Source organism: Channa argus, chromosome 18 (assembly GCF_033026475.1).
Source record: "Channa argus isolate prfri chromosome 18, Channa argus male v1.0, whole genome shotgun sequence".
Classification (NCBI taxonomy): Eukaryota; Metazoa; Chordata; class Actinopteri; order Anabantiformes; family Channidae; genus Channa; species Channa argus.
The window spans coordinates 3943577-3960754 of NC_090214.1; the positions used below are offsets into that span (position 1 = coordinate 3943577).

The following is a 17178-nucleotide window of genomic DNA, read 5'->3' on the forward strand; positions in this document are numbered from 1 at the left end:
ATGTTGAACCCTTTGATAAAGCATTTCTGTCCTTCCTCCACGCAGTGTTCAAGTGAGGGAAGACTGTGAACTTTGTGGCTTATGTCACACTGATACTTTGAAATTGGCAATATTTGTGCAATAACAACTCTCCTTGGCTCAAGCTTTAATAAAATATATGTGTGTTTAGATTTCTAACGACAAAGGAGAAAGAGCTGAGGATAGAACACCAAAGATACATGGCCAAAAACCCACTCAGAGCCTCAGCTTTGACATTCTGACTTGATGATTAATCTCATCTGTCCATGTTAATACAGAAAAAGGGCCTTTATCTGAGGAAATATTATAGTTTTTGCCTGTTGGGCCACTGTTTCCCAACATTTGGGGCTTTCCTGTAATAAGGCACACATTTTTCCCAACTGGTTCTGTGGAATGAGCGGCCCAGGCCAACGTTTTTATTTTAACAGCAGCGAGCACAAACCCAGTAAATTTACAGTCACAAGAGAGTTTTTTTTATTTATTTATTTATTTTAAGGCACTCAACTTTGCAAAGGCAGTAACTCCCTCAGTCTTACTTTATCTGAAATGCTCCCACTGTTTGCTGAGCTAGCTGAGGCAGCTGGCAGTGCTCAGTACTCGGCCTGACAAGGTGCTTTGAAATACCAATCACAGAGTTTATACAACAGGGAGGGCTCGTAAATGTGTCGAGCGGGGAAATATACAATGCCATACTTCACTTTTTCAGTAAAATCAGGAGACTTATGGTCTCAGTTCTGTGTACACCATACAGGTGATATAATATGCGTTCGGTGTTCTGAAAGCCATTCATCATGAATGACAGCGGAGGAAAAGTGCTGTTATCTCAAACCCCTGTAACCTCTTGCCAACACCACCCACATGTATACACATATACACCTACATGTATATGGACGTGGCCACACTTTGAAATTCATTTACAGCACAATTTGGCAGGAGGTGAATAGAAAACTTGCACTTGACCCACAAATTAACACCTTCAAAAGTTTTTTTTTCATCATTTGTGTCAGGCGCTGCACTTAAAGCCAGCAACGTTACGCTGCATAGCAGTTTTCTTTTTGTGTCACAGTTTGAATTCTGCTGCGTTGAACTGGCTCCTTATAAATAAAAAGAAAAACCCTAATGGAACTATGGCGCCTTGGTTTCCGATAGGTTGAGACATAAACTGAACTGTTGTTACCTGTTTTTTCAGCTGCTGCTACTTAGCTATGTGAGCTAGTTATTTACATGGTCTCTAATCAAATCCCCATTAAAAACCAGCTCTTCGATTTTAGATAGATAAACAAAACAGGTTTCTCATTTCTAGTCAGTGGAGACTTTAGACCTTTAGACTTGGCTTAAATAAAAAAAAAACGGATGAACTGATGAATCTTTTATCCTTGATTATAGACAAAAACAAGATTCCTCATTTCCCACCTTTTATATATTATAAAACTATTGTTAGTAGATTTTGATCAGCTGTATCTAGTTTGTGTAAAACCATAGTCTTGCCTTTCAAATGTAGCATTAATGCTAAACTGAGGCTAGTTGCATATCTTCATTATACATCATTTCACATCATTTTCACCCTCGCAGTATAAACTTGTTTGCACTGATCCAAAGCGGAGACACATCACCGTTCACTCCCATGACACGCAAGGTGTCCAGCAGGCCATTCGTGTTCAGATTTTACTAGTGCTGCATCCCTTTCTCTAAAAGTATGCGCACAGTTATTGCATCAGTCTGTTGTCGGACATGGGCCAGATTCCTATGGGTAATGTCTTGTGTATGCACAGGCTACTGCATCTGCTGGTTTGACTCTCCATTGATGATGTATTTTCCTGGAACATCCATGTTGGATGCATTAGTTAAGTTGAGAGACTGAATCACCATCCATGTTTGGTGGTTGTTTACACTTTTGTGTAGCGCTGTGCACTTTATAGAAAAGTGTAAATGTGTTTATTTTGCACGTTTTTCACTATAAATTGTAATTTAATACTTATTGTACTTATATGACCATATTTGCCAAGTTATAAAAGTATGATTTAAAACCTGTGGGGATATGGCCTAGAATCTGTCTATCTAGACCAGTGTTTCCCCGGAGTATAAAACAATAATTGTTAATTATATTTCATTAAATTAAGCTCACTCAGATAGCCAGCTTAAAACACACATCATTAATTTAAATTCACTTACATTTTTGCTAAAATTAGCACATTAGGCAACAAGTTTCATATTTGCTGTAGCTGCTAGTGGAAACTGCACAAAAACAGCCTCCGTCAGCACAAATCACATTCGCATTTTTTACAACTAAGACACACGTTACAGCCTATAAAATATTTTATAACTGATGTTTTAACACTAATATCATTGAAACCATTGCAAAACCTGGTGTAGGAGTTGGGTAAAATTCCCCTTCTTTCGATTGTATTTGTTAATATTAGATTTTATTTAGATGTAACCGCCAGCTGTTACATAATTACACACTAAGTAACACATCAAGGTGTAATCTTTATACCGGCTGTGTTATCAAGGCATTTGCCAAGGAGCTGAGTGACACACTGACGACGAACATACCATCTCATGCGTATATGAGTAACAGAGATCAAGTGGGAGTGAAATCGCAGGAGGTGAACAGTGGGGAAAAGAACGCTCCATACTTTTAAAGATATCAGGAGTAATCTGTATTTATGATTCTGTGGAAAATCATGACATTAACTCACCCTCCAAAGTTTGTTGTACAGTTGGAGCTGAAGGGGAAACTGTCCTTACTTCAGCAGAAATCAGAGGTCAGTGCAGGAAATATTTCATGGCGTGTCAGAGCGCTCGGCACATAGTGAATAATGTTCAACATGACACTGTAATGCTTGTTCAGGTGAAAAACGGTTCCCTACGCAACTTTCTGGGGCAGCGGTAATAATATTCCATCCGAAGGTGCGTGTGTGTATGTATCTATGAAATATGGCACTACTTCACATTCATGTATTCATCCTGGAGAGATAAATTAGACCCCGGACATTTCAATCGAACTTCCTAAATAGAGCACTTTGTCATTACAACCGAAAAAGGAGGTGCGGTGGGTGATCAGCAGAATAATATATGATTCTTTACATTTTTACCATTATGGGCGACATGGCTACACATGATCTTTGGAATTAGCCGTAAAACATGCTGTAAATAATCACTATGCGCAACCAGAAAATGAAATACTGCTTTCAGTTGAAATAATTCCCCCTTCTCTCCAACACTGATGTATGTTGCGGCCGAGCAGCAGCAGAAACTGCATCCTTGATCTTGATCTCTGCATTCAAATATAACGCAGAGAGTAAATTAGACTGCTGCAGCCAGGTAAGACTGATTTGTCTGAAATGAAACGGCTGGTAGGCGTTGATTTCCTCACACAATAATTGCCCTTTAAGTGAGCTCTTCTGTCCTTTGTAACATCAAAGCCTGACAAGTGGTTTGACAACAATGGCTTCTTTGCCCCCCTCTATGACTGACAGGCGCAGTATGGGCACCCTCAACTCACTCAGCTTCTCTGAACCTGTCACGAAGCTTGAAACCAGACACCTTTTGCCTTCAGGACATAGTGCATGTCCAAAAGACTGAAAAAGAGGTTCTCTCCTCAACAGATGCAAAGTAACTGCAGGGTAGTTTGAGTCTATTCAGAGTTAGTGTGCAACATGTCCGCTCTAGGTTTGATTTATTCATAAAGAGAGCAATACAAATAAAGAAGGCAATCTCATTTACCACCTTCCAATGTTGCCATAGTCTGTGAAGCCACAAGTCAAGTGTTATGACAGACTTTCTCTGCTTTGTTGGCATGTCTAGAGGGAAAGCTGAGGAGGCGTGTCGTGTGTGTGTGTGATGTGCAATGACAGATGTGGGACTAACGCTGACGAGCATTTCACCTCCTGTAATGGTGTGTTTTGGGTTGAAGTGGTTGCTGCTGACTTATGATTATGCGGCTGTATGCAGGAACACAGCCCATGTTTGGTGTAGCTCACATTTGAGTTTCTAAATGGTGCATGGATTCCTGACATTTATGAATGGGGATTGTGCTGAGGTTAAGTAAATAAAGCCATCAAAGTGAGGATGCACGCAGGGAGCAAAGCGACGCCCTCGCTGCTTCCTCCTCCAATCTTTAATTTTTTCCTCCCTCTGTCGCTCTGTTTAAATAACCCAGGGGGTTTTCGATCTAAGGAACTTATTGAACAGGGGGAATCAATGTGTGACATAGATCCTGGTTCAGCACTCGGTTACGGCAAAACGCTGCTGCTTTGAATTCATAGACAGGTTCATGATTAATGGAACCCGGTATCATAACAAATGACTTCTGTGTCACCCTCTTTTTCATTATTTGCCTAGGAAACCTGTGTGAATCATAAAGTGGATTCGGGAAAATACGTATAATTGCAAACACATTTCTAAAGTTTGTCATCTGCTATGTTGCCACATTGTGAAAACACCATCGGACCGTTTTCCACCACAAACGATAACGTCCATGAATTTGACCTAATACCATGCGTATCTCAATTTCAGTCTTAACAAGGGAAGTGAAAGATTGAGGAGAAACCAGATCGGGTTGCTTGTTAACATTGACTTTTAGCTTGAACAACTCCTGGCTCTTCTCAATTGTCGAGTTTTCCTCCGCTATCATCATTTTAGAAACTCTTCAGTTGTGATTTTCCTACACACTGCACTAAATCAGTGTCATAAGCCCTGGCAAATGGGATAAGCTTCGCTTTCTCTTTGCATCTGTTGATGGGTTGTGAAAAGCAGGGGAATCAATGGTAAATGATTACTTGGCTACTGTGTGGAATAAAGGCTACAGGGAGCATTGGAAAGGTTTGTTTAGTGCCTCCGGGGCTGTGCAGTCAAAATCAATTTCTCTGCAACAGTCAAGAAAATGTCCACTAGATCTAAAATGCCCCGAAGAGTGAAAAGTCTTTTCACCACAGTGAAAACAACTGTGAACATCAGTCTGCATATGTTTAATAAATGCATTCTAAACGATGTTAAAAACACAGACTAGTTTTGTAGGTGGCCCAAAAAAAGCTTTGTTTTTATAGATTACCTGAAACGGATCCAACGGAGCAGTATTAACACTACAAACACCATTTGCAGCAACAAATTTGCTGATTTGTAATTTATAAATAGGCTTTAACTTACACACTCAGTGTGTTTTTGCTAATTAATATTATGAAGTGTTCATGTCTCGTTTAAACTGGAAAACTCGGCAACGCGTCAACTTCTGACTTTTCAGGGATCTCATGAAGTTACGATCTCTCACACTTGGTCGAATGTAGTGGTGTCAACATAAAAACCACCTTCATCAGCAGTTTATGAAGAATTTCATAATGACATTGATTAATACGCATAAAAAGTGTTGTTTAGACCTAAATCCCTCATGTATTTATACTATAACAACCTAAAATACACAGCAATTATGATGCAATTAGAACCTGATTGAACTAGCTGGTTACCCACTTAATGAGTAGCAACAGTGCAACAGCCACATACTGTAACTAACGACCGCCATCTTGGATTCCCCCATGAATGCACCCGAATAGTTTCTATGGGAACTGTTTCCGTTCCCGAATGCAGCCTTACTAACCATGATTTCAGTGGAAAGTTTTGGACGGACTTTGATGTCAGCTCACTACTGAAAAAAAAACTTAGACAAGCAACTCAGAGGTTACATTTGTGTGAAAATGGCTGAAAGATATCTCTAATACACATTAAAGAGAATGTTAATTATCAATACCTGACATAGTATTATCTTGGCTTCCACACAGTGGATTAGTACAATATAGTACAAGACGCTCCTTAGTCCTTAAATCTAACTGGAGTAACGCTGATTCAACAAGGTCATAAATTCTGTCCGGGCATCTATGCTCACGACTTGCATTAGAAGCTTTCTTTTCACCTTATGGAGGCAGAAATAACATTTAATTTAATAAAAAGAAACTACAACTATGTATGTGCTGCTTTTGAAAGCAGTTAAAAGAAGAACCCTTCTCTGGTACTGCTTGTTTTTTTTAGAGTACACGGTAGCCAGCAGGCAGCTCTGAGTTTTTGGAATAAGATCCTTGACAAAGAGCCAAGTCTAGAGGGGTGTGAAAAAACATCTTTGATGTCAGATGAAATTTCACTGAACACCACAGTACAATCTGATTGCAGGCTGGCGTCCTCTGGCAGCCTGATCTCTCTAGATCGTTCCACCCACAGGACACGCAAAATGCATCTGTGCCACAGAGAATATGTGCGTTTGTGAGCCCTGTCTGTGTGTACAAAGGATTGAAAAGGGCTTTGATTAATTCAGTATTTGAGAGCAAATCGTTTGGACAGGTAGACAGGGCAGCATCACTGAACACGTCCTTCTTAGAAAGGTTGTGAATGCAGATACAGACACATCATTGTGAAGAAGATAAGCCAGTGTTTAACAGACAGACGGGGAGAAAGTGCTGCACAATTTGATGCTTCGTGCGAGATAGTTAGAAACTGCTTGAAAGTGACAGTCACCGGCTAAATATGACAATGCCGAGGAGGCTAAAGTTTAAAGAGAAGAACAGCTGTTTCATACATTACAACAGATATCGATTGTACATTAAAAAAACAAGAAGCTGCTGTTCTATAGAGGTCTACCATGCATTTCCGCATTCATTGCTTTATTAGGTATCACATGAAAGAAAAATGAAGGCACTATCAATCACTCTTTGCCTTTTGGCGCAGCCCAAACAGGTTTTTTAAAAACAGGTTTCAGCTCATGTCTCAAATCTGGTTCAATCGTTTTGCCATGTGCAGCCGCTTTGATTGTGTTTTTCACACAAGGGAACAGTGGGGAAACTGGTCCCAAATTAGGCAACAACAGGAAGCAGTAATCACTCAGAAACTGTGCCACTGCTTGCTAACGACCAACTTCAAGGCAAGTCATGAGAAGTCGAAGAGAAGAGCCCTATTGTTTACTGTGGCCTGCTTCTCGGTACTTGACCTCCTTTGGCTTTTCGTGTGGCTTTGCCTCGATTTATCTCAGTCTTTCCTCTCATTTACAATACGTAACCTTAACACTCAAACATAAAAACTGTAGCTGTGATGTTAGTATGCCACGTTTTCGTCAAGTGAATAACAATATAAATCCTTCAAATTGACAGAGAGAAACTAAAACACGGATTTGTAATAAAACTCCTGCTTTATTATGGGTCTTTATGCAGCACTTTTTACTCCTTATGAAAAGGTCTGCTTTGTGCTGACTGATCAGCATGTGGCAGCCTGCAGATGGGAAAAACTTAAATAGCCTCATCAGTTTGCCTAAATCTTAATCACAAATGTGTAAAGCAAAGCGGCTTTGCAGTACATTTCAGGTAGTTACAGTTCCCAGTGTGTATTCTGGGTATGCAGACCTAAAACAGATCTCGGTGTGTGCGTGTGGACTGTGGACATGTGTATGTAAAACTCGGGGAAGTCTATTAGAGCCTCTGGACAGACTCGTAACAGAGGCTTAAGGTTTCTGTGATTTCTTTTACACATGTTCAGCTCACGTTTTGTAGCAGTGTTTAATATGGACACCCATCAACAGAACCGTTAAAACAAGGTTCGGAAAAGACTGCGGTCTGGCTCAATTGGAAAAAACTTAACTGTGACATCAAATATAATATGTTTATTAACTTTTAAAGAAAACCACATCTTTCCAAACCTTAACCGAAGTGGGTTTTTCTTTTTTTTTCTTTTTTTGCCTAAATGTCTAAATCCTGGAGTCAAACTTGAGTCTGTGGTGTGGCAGTCCTGCACTTAGCAGATCTGCCATCCACCTCAACCCTTGCAAAGCAGTTTCTGTTAATAAATGTAGCCCTTTATTCATTAAAAAATAATGCTGCATCGGAACATGATCCAGTTTGGAATAGGTTTCCTATGAAAATGGTTCTGAGGAGCAGAGAAACGCGTGTTTTATGGAACAGGTTTGATATAGTAGCTTGCAGAGTTGGCTATTCTCTATAGGTTTGCGTTCCTTTTCACAAGAGGTCACGTTATCAGTTGTAGAGAGTAAGAAAGTGGCTGCTTTTAGTGTTTGCTGTCACTTTTAGTCACTAAACATAACCACTGAACCAGCAATGGTTATTATCCTCACACTGTATTTACAAATGGCAACTCACGGCACCTTGGATTCAGCTTTGTCGACTTTATATTTTGTATTTTCTACCTCGGAACAAATCCGCCAACTCCCTCATCTGTATTTTTATTGACCTTGCATTACAGAATGATACATACCTGCCTTAGTTTACACACTTTCCACAGTTTTTAACACACATACGAACTACAAAAGTATAGTTTCTCTATAAGAGAGGCCCTGATAACTCAACGTTTAATTTACAGACGTACAGTATATTGATTAATTGATGCATTTCGTATAATTATTAATTTGCCTTCTACCATATGGTACCAACATTTATTAACCCAAGCCTCTGCTCCTGCTGTTTCTGCTTCTCCCCAAAGGCAAAGTGCCGTCTCCAGTTCGGTGGTGCAGACTGTGACCTTGTTTCCTGATGAGATGCTGCTCCCACTCTCTGCTTCTTATCACAGATAGAACATTGATGGATGGCTGTGAGTAGCTGTTCTGCTGTTCGGGGCACGAGGTCAAGGCAACAGTTATTTTAACCAAATGCTTTTTTTAAACAGTGACGTAATGCTAATTTGGGATTGTTAACACGGCCTGTAAGCATTTGAAAACAGAGGGTTTTCAAAATAAACCACACATTTTCAAGAAACCGAGTGCTTACATAGGTATTAATTTAATACCCTTTCTGTATATTTACATGTGAGCTATTGCTTTTGAAGATTACAGAGGATGCTGCAAGAAATGTACAAATATCTGTCGGCTAATTCACATTATATGCAGTGTTTTGCCCACAGGTTATGAGGGATTAGAAATAATTTTGCACTCAATTGAGGCTGCAGAGGAGTCAGAGACTCAAAGCCCCCAAGACTCAGACTATTTTAGGCAGCTGATAATAGTTCTTGTCAGCTGTAATTTTTAAGTACTTTAACCAATTCATTGTATAATTAGGTTAACAAAATTAGCTCATTGTAAAGTCAGTCAGCAGGCGGTAATGCAATAAAGTTATTAACATTCCAGATTTATAGAACCATTAATATAGAGGCGATCTGTCTTTATCACATTTTCTTCACTGGTAAAAATGGCATGAATTAATAAAAAAAAACGACTCCAGTGTCACATGCTCAGTGTACTTGATTTGAATTGATTTTTTTTTTTACTGCTCAAATATGTTCAGAGCAAAAGCTAAAAGACAAATGATCTGCCACCCCATAATATTAAAGCAAAGCATACCTGAGCTTCTTTAGTGAAAGGTTCAAACAAAATGGCTTGGAAAAAAAGTTTTTATCTCAGAAGTCATAATCACATGATGAGAGAGTTTTGTTTTTTACATCTCGGTGACAGCCACACAGCAGTATGTAAATAGTTTCTAGATTGTCACGATGATGATTGATGGTGATGATTCATTATGACAAACTGTGAGGCCCCTCATTCTTTTAGCTTTAGCAACACAGCTCACACAATCTCTCCTTTCACATTTTTTACCTAACATTTCATTGTACTGCATGCCGTCATTTATTATTATTTTTTTGGACACAATATTGTTTGTTTCGGTCAATAATACCATTGTTATTTCCTGAAGGCTCCACCTCACAGCCGTTGCTGGAATGGAATTAAAGAGTTCATGTTGAAATAAATCCACTTTTATTGGGATATTTTGGGCCATGGTATCCAAATTGACATTAGGCATTGTGAAATTTTTACGCTGTTGGCATATGTTAGCAAACTTCTAGTATCGTTCAGCCACTTCAGAACTGGCTATTGTTAGTTTTAACAAAGTTAATCAATGATTTATTGTTAGCAACTAAAAAAGACTCACTTTTTTTAGTGAGTAAAAGACTCACTCACGGACTCAGCTCGTCTTTTGAGCTGTAACCTTTAGCCCCAAACACGTGGGGCTTATGGGAAATGGTGCTGTTAAAGGCTGCCCAAGATGCAAATGTTGAATTACCTACAATATTTGATGTTTCGGTTGTTTGTTGTTTAATAAAAAGACTCTCCAAGACTTTCCAAGGCATTGTCAGTTATTAGCAATGTTAGAATTCTTAATTTGAGTTTGGATGAGATTTGCTTATTTCTGAAATGCAACTCAGAAATTCCACTTTCAGTTTGGCTCCCGATTGGATGGATTCCTCTAAAAACCCTATTGACCTTGTTTGTACAGACATTAATGGTTCCATGATCATGATGATGATTATAATGATGATGATTGTGATCCTCTGGCTTGATGTTTGTAGTTTTAAATGAGATGTCTTGATAACTAGTTGATGGATGACTTGCCGTGACGCCTGTAGCCGAGGATCATGTTCACTGTAATAACTTTGAAGACCCCGTGACTTTGTCTCTACCACCATCGTCAGGTCAAAATTGCAGTTCGTCTCATACTTTATACTCAAAAATGCTGCTGCACAGAGCTGCAAGCGTGTCTGTAGTTTCTAGATTCCGATGCCCAATTATGTGTAGCTCACATTTGACCTCAGTGTCACCATGTCACGTACGCCAAATTGTCTGCTAGTATCTCCTGTTTGCAATGTACTGGCGCGTGTACAGACAACTATTACCTTGATGGTGAAGACAACTTTTAAAAAAAAAAAAAAAAAAAGATTTTCAGCCAAATTCTGGAGTTTGACTGAGTTATGACTCAGAGAGGGACTAAAAACTCTGTGGCACGCCTCCCATTTGGAAAATCTTAGCCATGACTTGTATGAAGTACAAGCATCTGGATTAGCGAAACCATTTTAGTGCCCGCCATGTACTTATCTGCTTGTTGACGACAGACTGAATGATGACTCATGTGACCATATAACTCACTTCCACTGCTCACTGACTTTGTTCTCTGCATCATCATACTCACAAAAAGAATTTTTAGTTTTAATAAGAGGTTTATGCACCACATCCCAGTACACTCACAGTATCCTTCTCTGTGAAGTTGTCAACAGACTCCTCTGGGTCAAAGTTCACAACCATGCCTTGAATTGTGAATTTGGAAATTATATGATCCCGTCTGACATTTTGAGCAAAGTTAGGCTTTCCACATATTCACAATGGTGTGGTTTCATTTAGACTAACCTTTGAATTGGTCAAATGTCAAATATTTTATCATGTATAAAAAAAACTGCATGCTGAGATTGAACCTCATCATTTGTGGTCCACAGTCTGTAATAATAATGAAAAAAAATGCTGTCAGAGTTTCCCACAGCTGCCTTTTGTCCAAACATATGTCCAGACTTTATAAGTGCTACATTAGGGCGACTCTACCCATCTTCAACTTGATTCCTGTTTGGGCAGTGTGTGTTTATTAGTAGGGGTATCAAACCTCCCACTGTCTTCCATATATTAACTTAGAACCATAAGTACTTCCATGTAATGTTACATGAAGAAATACCTAAAATACTGTCCAGTATTGTGTCTGTTCTTCTTGAAATATTGGGTACACAAAGCCCCATAAATGAGTATAATATTTTTGTTGGACCTGTGATATAGTAGAAGTAGGAAGTAGCAAGAAAAAGAGCATTAAACTACAAGTAAAGTACTATATGGTACATGAAAATGTAGTCTTTTTGAACTGCTGGAACAAATACTATATTGTGATGTAGTAGAGTATTAGTAAGTACACACCAGCCAAAAATGCAAATACGCAAGCAAAGTGCAGCTAAACGTAATCAGTGGTAGAACAAGTACTCAGATCGTTTTAGTAAGTAAATCATCAATCTCACAGGCTCCTGCATTCATTAGTGCTAAAGTGACAGCTGATGCAGTGATGTTTGACACTGTAATGCTGCAGCTGCTAAAGAAAACTTTCATCTAAATTTAAAGTACTTTAAGTTTTAAGATTATACTGTTTTTTTTTTTTTAATTAAGCGTATTCCAAAAAGCGAATAGAAACTGTAGTCATCAAATAAATAGAATGGACTAAAAGTACCACATTTGCCTCTGAAATCTAGTATGAAGTGGCAGAAAATGGAAAATCCTCAAGTAAAGTGGACAAACTACACAACTGTACTTAAGTACCACTGAATGCGCCACCGAGCGTCCCAGTGAAGGGAGTGGGCGTTGTCTCGTGCGGAGGCCGTGGCCCCGCCTTTACGCATCTCCTCCCCGCCCACCTCGCTCCTGAAGCGGCCACCAAGCGGACGCACCGCGGCTGCTTCACTTTGAAGTCCGCCCGCTGTGATCAGTGCGCTGCTGAGGTCCGGAGCGAAGACACGCACAGGGACGTTTCCTCTCTCTGCACCGGGGATCTACGAAGTCCACGCAGATCGTTCGTGGCTCAGAAAGAAAGGACAGAGTCCAGTTTTGCCTGCTGTATTTCACCCGGCGGACTTGTCCTTTTTGGTTTCAAATTAAAATTTGGAGTAGGAGCCGTGTCGGGGATGAAGGTGGAGCGGGTCCTTCGGGACATTTAAGGACGTCCAGCTGTGTACTGGGACATCACTGGTGCGGATTCATGGATTACAACAGCCTTTATTAAACCCCATTGGACTATAATAACAAGTAACGCACACCCCAAAAAGCGCAGCGCTCGGTCTCCAATGAAATATCTCCCTCCTGGATCAGCTGCAGATCGTGTAAGAAAGCGGATCGAGCTCAGTGAGACCAAAGACGGGAAACACCCTCGCCCCGGTGCCGTGGTCTCTCAGTTGACTCCTCTGGACCCACTTCGACAGGCAAAGCGGCTTCCAATCCGAGTTATCAAGATGTTGACTGCGCACACTGGACACTTGCTACACCCGGAATATTTACAGCCTCTGACGTCCGCGCCAGTCAGCATCGAGGTATTGAACGTGTTTTACTACATTTTTTTTAAAACACGTTTATTGTTTCTACTTTGGCAAAATAGTGTCTCAGTTTTTCCCAGCAGTGTGGCGACAATGTAAAGATGTAAAGTTTTTAATGTGTTGCGCAACCGACGCAGACAAAAACTTGATTAAAATTCCACATGCGTAAAAAGATATTCCTCAACTCAAGGAAAATATCTATCTTATTTATATCTTTCGCCTTCCATTTAACTTTGACCTGAGTGACAACATGTTTGCTGGGACAACAAAGAAAAGCTGATGTCCATCAAATTTTCTGTTTTTATAGACAACTTACATAACAGGCGTCTGGTCTGAAATCAAACCCAGTCAAGGCAAGATAAATGAATTATATGCTGATTAGTTCAGTTTCCCTAATAAACAATGAATCACGTGTTGTTATTGACAGATTCATCGTGAGGATTTAATGCCGTTCTTTTTTTTTCAAGGCATTATATTTACTTGTATTTGTGAATAGAATATTTGGCATTTTGTAATAGTTATTGCAATAACTATTTGTTTGTTATAATAAACCTATTAATGGTCTAATTGTTGTAACTCTAAAAACACTAAATTGAAGACATCCCCTTGGTCCTCTCATGTGTTGTTGTTCATTTGTCACTTTTCTCTGATATTCAATAGACATTTGTATTTGAAAACGAAGTCAGTTGCAGCCCTTATTCACACACCTACAGATAATCACATGACTACGTCGATGTAATTTCATTGGGTGAATATGTTTACAGAGCTAATGAGAATCTATATTTTGTTGTAGCTGGATGCCAAGAAGAGTCCTCTGGCTCTGCTGGCACAGACCTGTTCTCAGATTGGTAAACCCGACCCTCCGTCCTCCTCCAAGCTAAGCTCCTCCTGCAGTCAGGGGGACAAGGAACCCGGCAGTCGGTCATCCGTGTCCAACCTGAAGCTCGGGGAGCACCGTTCCTCCTTGGAGGACAAGTCTAGCTTCAAGCCCTACAACAAAGGTGGTGGAGATGGTCGCAGAGATGCAGGAACCAGCAGCAGCTCCAACAGCAGCAATAGTGATAAAGTTGGGTTCAGGGTTCCCAGCAATAATGTTACCTCTAATGGAAATTCAGCCAATGGCCAGCAGTCCTACCCGCCCCATGCTGCTTCACCCAGCAGTTCCAGAGCCAGCAGCAGCACTCCACCAGGACACACTCAGCAGCAGCAGCAGCAGCAGCAGCAGCAGCAGCAGCAGCAGGCTCACAAACACAGCCAGTCCCCTCTTGGACAGCCCACGTCACACTGCCAGACCGCGAACGGAGAGGCTGCACGCGAGCAGGGCAGTCCTACCAGCACGAACAATAATCATCATCCCAGAAAAGACACTGAAGTAAATAAGTCCAACTCGGACAGTCCAGACCGTGCAAACTCTAGCCACGTCCGAGCTAGCACAAACTGCAGTAATGGCAGCTCTGATGGCGGCTCCAACCACGAGGGAGGTAAAGCAGAGTCTGCCCATCCTAACCTCGGCCCAGGAAACATTACCCCCATTTCTCCTTACAAGTCAAGCCAACCCCTCTTCCCCCTGCCCTCTTCCAACATGGGCTACCACGGATCTGTCGTGGGGGCCTATGCAGGCTACTCGTCTCAGTTTCTACATGGGTTGGACCCAACAAAGTCGGGCCTCAGTGTGGGAAGTCTGGGAGTTCCAGGAAAGCACCCGAGCTCCAGCCCTCTCACAGGTGCCTCTCCTCCTTCGTTCATGCAGGGTTTATGCAGGGACCCCTACTGTCTAAGCTACCCAAGCGTATCCCATCTTGGAGGAAGCAACTGCAACTCCTGCATACATGACCCTTCCTCCACCCTCAAACCAAGCTTTCCATTGGTGTACCCATCCCACCCACTCCACTCCCTCCACCAAAGCTCCCTGTCATCCAGCGCGTCCTCCTCCCTCTCTCACCCTCTCTACACGTACGGCTTCATGCTCCCCAACGACCCCCTGCCTCACGCCTGCAACTGGGTCTCGGCGGGGGGGCCGTGCGACAAACGTTTCGCCACGTCAGACGAGCTCCTGGCTCACCTGCGCACACACACAGCCCTGCCTGTGGGAATGGACAGTAAGCTGCTATCTGTTTCCTCTTCCGGACCTGCCTCCTGCCACCTTCACCTGCCCCACCAGAGCAGCCCAGGCTCCATACCTAGCTCCCTCTCTCTCAGGGCTCCCCCCAGCTTGGGTTTAGCACGCTATCACCCTTACAGTAAGGTCCATCTGCCCCCTGGGCCCTCCTCCATTTCTCTGCACTCTCTGCCCACCACAGGGCCCTACTACCCTCATTACGCTCTGTACGGTCAAAGACTCGGATCAGCATCTGCTCTGGGCTACCAGTGATACGCCATCAGCTCACATGCTTAAAGGAATAGTCCGGCAATTTGGGAAATGTGCCGATATGCTTCCTGGGGGAACGTTTTACACTACACTTGCATCTTTCTCTTAAATTTCAACCTACAGCCAGCAGCGTGCTAACTTAGCTTAGCACCTACACTGAAAGCAACTAGCTGGGCCCTATATGAAGGAAGCAGCAGCTGTAAAACTCAAAACCAAATAATAAGTACAGCAATTTGCGATCTGGGAATATATGCAGGAAACAACAAGGGGGTCTGAGCAAACAAGCCTTCATAAAACAGCAAATAGTGGTTTTTTTATGCTTCAGTTGGTGTTTTTTTTGTTTTTTTTTTTAGATCTAACATGTTATTAAACGCAAGCAATTTCAAACCCTTACTTTTATAGCTCAAGTGTAAACCAGTGTCAAACTATAGTAGGCTTTTCCCTATGGACCAAGCCAGGCTAACTGCAAACCCTGTTTCCAGTCTATTAGCTGCTGGCTGTAGCTTCATATGTCATGGAAACACATGACAGTGGTATCACTTCTTTCATCTAATCCTCTGCCAGAAAACCAGTATGTCTATTTCCCAGAATGTCTAACTGTTACTTAAAGTTAGTACCTAATTGACACAAGATGCTGCTTCTTGTGACTTAAGACTGGATTTGTGTGGAACTCATACAGAAGCGCTGGCTTTTTGACTTGAGAGCCTCTTCACACCTCCTTTACACATTACATATGAAATTTGATGATTCTGATCAGGCTCCACTCATATCAGAGGACACACACGTGGCTCTTGCATGTCTGCACATCACTCGGATACTTTTGCAACAGACACGACTGTCCTTACGTGACTTTTGCCGCCCCATGGGCTTGGCAAATTGATGGTTGGATGCTGTGTAATAGCTCTTGGATGTTCAGGGTTCTCGCTGCAAATGATGATGATTTAGTGCAGAAAAATGCAGTGTGGCAGGGACGGCAATAAGCTGCAGCCGTGGGCTGATGCAAGTCTGGCCACAGTCGCTTTCTTCCTGCAAGAGATGCATGTTAAGCTTGACACAACATACACACATAACTGCTTATCACCCCCATGGTTTGTGATGATTTGTTTTGGTTCTTTATGTGTTGTTTATTTCTACTGAGAAGTTGTATTTATTTTACACCAGGAATCTGGCTTTCATGTTTACCATATAAATCTATTCTCATTTTCCAGTCCTCTGAGCAGACATGTGGGAAGCCAGAGAGCAGATGTTGAACATGTCGTGTCTTAACACTTCTTCAAGAATGAATGTTGAAATCACATCTCTCTTTGTCTCTCTCTGAACTACTCTCAGCTTTTTGATTTTCTTTTTTTTCTTTTTTTTCTTTTTAATTTTCACAGCAAATCAATAAAACTGAGATGTGATATTTTTTGTAAAAATTGGAACAAGGGGAGGTCATATTTTGTTAAATAAATCACACTGAAGATGTATTTTCTGTTGTCTCCATTTCTGTTGTCAGCTTTTCATTACACGGGCAGCTTGAATCGAAACATTTGCTGCATGTCACTGTTGGGGTGGACAAAGATGCCCACTAGTGACTGCAGTCACACACTGAAGCCATTCAAAAAAGTGCACACAAAAAAAATCATTGTCACATCTTTATTAGTTACTATACCGTTTTATGACTTAACCATCAACAACAGTAAGTCTTTATGATAAGGCACATTTTGCAAAAGCAAACAAAAGAAGTGAACATCACAGAATGAATACAGCATATAATAAGATAAACAAAGAAATTCACTTTATTTGTTTCAGGTTCAATCAGGGTTCCGTCACCATAATTCAGTGTTTAATTTGAGCTATTATTTACTGTCAGTCTAATTAATTTTGATGATCATTCTTATGTTCATCGCAATTTCCCACTTACATCATTTTAACCCGTGTGGGGA

The 17178-nt window shown here is 41.1% G+C and overlaps 2 protein-coding genes across 3 annotated transcripts in view; both read left to right on the forward strand.

Moving 5' to 3' along the window:
• Positions 1–10208, forward strand: part of c18h2orf42 (chromosome 18 C2orf42 homolog) — a 90820-nt gene extending 80612 nt beyond the window's left edge. For both annotated transcript variants that reach the window (XM_067484762.1, XM_067484763.1), the window contains one exon: positions 8488–10208. In XM_067484762.1, the coding sequence (XP_067340863.1) occupies positions 8488–8525 (38 nt within the window). In that variant the 3' untranslated portion in view covers positions 8526–10208. The remainder of the gene's footprint in view (positions 1–8487) is intronic.
• Positions 10209–12209: 2001 nt separating this feature from the next.
• On the forward strand, positions 12210–16719 carry LOC137103981 (zinc finger protein 703-like). Its single transcript, XM_067484764.1, has 2 exons — positions 12210–12882; positions 13679–16719. Exons 1-2 carry the CDS (start codon positions 12640–12642, stop codon positions 15254–15256), a joined length of 1821 nt encoding a protein of 606 aa, XP_067340865.1. The 5' UTR covers positions 12210–12639; the 3' UTR covers positions 15257–16719.
• The last annotated feature ends 459 nt before the right edge of the window (positions 16720–17178 follow it).